General features: G+C 26.4%; 1 protein-coding gene across 1 annotated transcript in view; it reads right to left on the reverse strand.

The window, feature by feature from the left end:
• Positions 1-4,024, reverse strand: part of LOC117175918 (transmembrane protein KIAA1109-like) — a 178,513-nt gene that overhangs the window by 60,292 nt on the left and 114,197 nt on the right. The window contains exon 17 of the mRNA XM_033365766.1: positions 3,348-3,736. Within this exon, the coding sequence (XP_033221657.1) occupies positions 3,348-3,736 (389 nt within the window). The remainder of the gene's footprint in view (positions 1-3,347; positions 3,737-4,024) is intronic.

Below are 4,024 nucleotides of genomic sequence, written 5' to 3' on the forward strand. Positions count from 1 at the left end.
GGGGGTGGCGGGTAGTCCGTTTAGCGTGCAATCGGCTCGGGATACATATAAGATACTACCATGATTTTTTCAGATTTTTTGGTCCAAAAATAAATTAGGCCAAAAACCGGCCTTACCGACCCTCCCCCTTTGCAATCAAAAAATATGAACCATAAATATGATAGTAGTAGACTTTTTAATTTAAAAAAGTATAAAATTTCAAAAAAAAAAATGACTTTAATGAATTTTCAATCCAAAAGTACGAACTTTTAATAAAACAGTTGAAATTCGAATACGATAAAGCATTCCAGTAATTTGTTAAAAATTTAATTATTGTGTCGAAGGTTTATCTATTTGTTTAAAAATTCATCTTTTTTGGTAGAAATTATATTTTTTGCTGAAATTTTCAACCAAAAAGACGAATTTTCAACCAAGAAGTTTATTTTTTAAATTAGAAGATTAATTTTTCTTTAATATAAATTATCCACAAAATACATTAATTTTAACCTATCACTTGAATTTTAAAATAAAAAAGATGAATTTTTAACAAAATAGTTTAATTTTTAAGACAAAATTAAAGTGAATTAAAAAAAATTCAAGAGAATTTCAATTGGTATTATTTCTAATTGAAAGCGTGCGTTCCAAATTGTACACTTTTAGATTGAATTTTTTAAATTGGAATATTTTAGTAGAAAAAATTTGAAATTTTATCATTTCTAATTTAAAGCTTATAGAATGAAATAATTTTATTTTAAATGTAAGAATCTCGAATTTCAATTATTTAAGATAATAAGAAAATTTCGAAAATAGGGCAAGTCCAAAATATCAAAAAGGAAATATTTTCCAAAAACAATTTTGAAAATTCAATCATTTAAAATTCAAAAGAATTAAAAATGTATTAATTGCAATTAAGAGTTTTCCAAATTAAAAAATTTCAGATTAAAATTTTTTTAATAGATAATTTTTTTAAAAAGGAGTTGAAATTGTATTATTGCTAATTCAAAGCGTTTAAAAATCTTATTTTGAATTGAAGAATCTCGAATCTGAATAATTTAAGATTAAAATTTCAAAAATAGAACAAGTTAAAAACTTTAAAAATGAAATATTTTCAGATTAGAATTTTGAAAATTCGCAACAACTTTCTTCTGTAGATTATCCTTTTAGTTATAATATTATTATTTAGTTGAAAAGTGGATAATTTTCTTAAAAAGACATCCATTTGGATACAAATTGTTTACAACTCTTATTTTGGTATGAGAGAGTGAACTGGAATCTTCTTTGAATGAGAATTTAATTATTTTTTTAAAGGTTTTTTTTTGTTTAATTCATCTGTATTAGGAGAAATTTCATCTTTCTTAAACGAAAATGTAACTTTTCGATTGAAAATTCAACTTTTTTTTTAAGTTTGTCTTTTTGGTTTAAATATTCACCTGCTTAGCAGACAGGACACCTTTCTTGGATCAAAATGCAACTGTTTGGTTGAAAATTCAATAATTTTGTTAATTTTTGGTTAAAAATTCTACCGTTTTAATATAATATTTGGATGTTGAAAAAAAACTGAAATATTTTCTGGATGCAAATTTCACTATTTTTGAAATTTTGTTTATATTTAATTAAAAATCCATCTGCTTTAAGAAAAATGTCATCTTTCTGGGTGAAAATGCAATTATTTGTTAGGTAATTCAACTATTTATCTAAAAATTCATCCTTTTTGTTGAAAAATTCGTCTTTTTCGATTAATAATTAAATTTTGTTGCAGAAAATTATTTTTTGTTAAAAAAATGTAATTTTCGATCTTGCAGAGTCAACTGGAATCTTTTTTGAATAAAAACTCAACTTTTTTTGTAATTAAAAATTCTGCTTTAAGAGAAATTTCCTCTTTTTTATATAAAAAAACACATTTTTGGTAGAGAATTCAACAATTCTGTTAAAAAGTCATCCTTTTTGTTGAAAAATTCGTCTTTTTCGATTGATAATTCAATTTTTTTGCAAAAAATTATTTTTTGCTAAAAAATGTAATTTTTGATCCTACAGAGTCAACTGGAATCCTTTTTGAATAAAAAATCAACTTTTTTGTAATTAAAAATTCTTCTGCTTTAAGAGAAATTTCCTCTTTTTTCTATAAAAAAAAAGCACATTTTTGGTAGAGAATTCAACAATTCTGTTAAAAAGTCATCCTTTTTGTTTAAAAATTCGTCTTTTGGATTGAAAATTCAATCATTCTTCTTTGCTTGCTACTAAGGCAACAAATAATGATTTTTAACCAAAAAGTTAAGTTTTCATTGAAAAAAAGAAAATAAAATTTCTTGTATCACTTTGTTAAGGAATCACTTTTTTTGTTAAAGATTTATATTTTAAGTTGAAAATTTATCTCTTTGGTTAAAAGTTGATTTATTTTTTTGAAAATTAATCTTTTTTAACTGAAAATTAAACTAGTTGGGTAAAATGTAAACTACATTGTCAAAAATTTATTTTCTTGATTGAAAGCTTGAAAATTCAACTGTGTAGTGGAAAATACATTTTTTTGTTCATAACTAATTCTTTAAAAGAAAATGTAACTTTTCAGTTTTTTCAAGATTGATATTTTTGAGTTGAAAAGTCGCCTTTTTTGAAAAAAATTTTTTTTAGTTTGAAATTTCATTTTTGTTGGGTAAAAATGCATCAGTTTCGTGGAAAATTAATTTTTTGCTGAAGTCATATTTTTTCTTTGAAAATTCACTTTTTTTCGTGAAAATTTATCTTTCGGCTTGAAGGTTGAACAATTTAGATCAACTTTTTTTTCTTGAGTGAAAAATCCTTATTTTTTTAGAAATATTTAAATTTTTTAATTTATTATCTTAAATATATTTTGTTAGAAATATATTTTTTAGGTTGAATATTCAATTATTTTGTTCAAAATTCCAGTATTTTGTTAAAAAGCCATCTTTTATCGTAGAAAAGACATTTTTTCTTTGAAATAATTTTTTTTTAATTTGTATATCAAATAATTTTTCATTCCGTTTATAAAATATTTCAAGTTAAAATTAATCACAATATTAAAATGCTGAAATTTTAATATTGATGATTTGAAATGAAAAATTAGTCAAAGAAAAAGTAGAGAATTTGGCAAAAGTTCTCGGTTTCGCATTTTTCCGCAAGAGGCGCTACGAGCGATGCAAACTAACTGAATCCGAATTCACACCTTCGCAGACTTTTCAAATAAACAAAATGAACTTTTAACCAAGAACAGTTAAATTTTCTAATTGGGTTTTCACAAAAACGAGAAAAAAGTGAAGAATTTCTTGGAAAAGAGGAGAAAAAAGAAAGAATTTTGATTGTTTCAAGAATATCCGAAAATTGTTAGTATAATTTAAAAATAGTCCCCCTACCTTTGCAGGCATATGGATGCCTTGAATGTCCAAAGCTTCAGCCATCAAGCACGCGACAACCGCGGTCGATCTTCTATACATGGACCGAAACATATGAATTATTCGGATCGCAAATCTGTTGCTCGGATTCATCCAGGCGTTTATGGCTGGAGAAGCTGTGCTGAGCAGGTTCCAATCTAATCTGGTGTAGTCAATTTTTCTGGTGATGGGTGTTCGTGGTGGAGCGGCAAAATTAAACCACACGGTTCTCAATTCTATCACACAAGAAACCGTATTTCCATTTGTTGCTTTCGTAATTGTGTTGTTGTTGTTGCTCGTCGCGCTTGTGTTTGCTGGAGCTGTGTTTGGCGTTGTTGAAGCTCCAGAATCGGCTTCGAGTGTTTCTGCAGCTGAATTTACACAATTATTCTCCGAAATATTACCTTTTTAGTCATAAATTTTATTATTTGGTTGCAAATTTAGACAATTTTCTTGAAAATCTATCCTTTTTGGTTGCAAATTCAAATGTTTCGTTTAAAATTCTTTTCTTCCTATCTCGGCCGAAAATTCGAGTTTCTTCCCGGCGTATCTTTACGGAAACCTACCGTTCCTTCCCGCCCTGCGCGCCATCTAACGAATCGTATAGACACTGCTATCTCGACTCTCGACCATGAGGATTTCTAACCTAAGCTGAATTT

This window comes from Belonocnema kinseyi, chromosome 7, assembly GCF_010883055.1.
Source record: "Belonocnema kinseyi isolate 2016_QV_RU_SX_M_011 chromosome 7, B_treatae_v1, whole genome shotgun sequence".
In the NCBI taxonomy this organism is placed as follows: Eukaryota; Metazoa; Arthropoda; class Insecta; order Hymenoptera; family Cynipidae; genus Belonocnema; species Belonocnema kinseyi.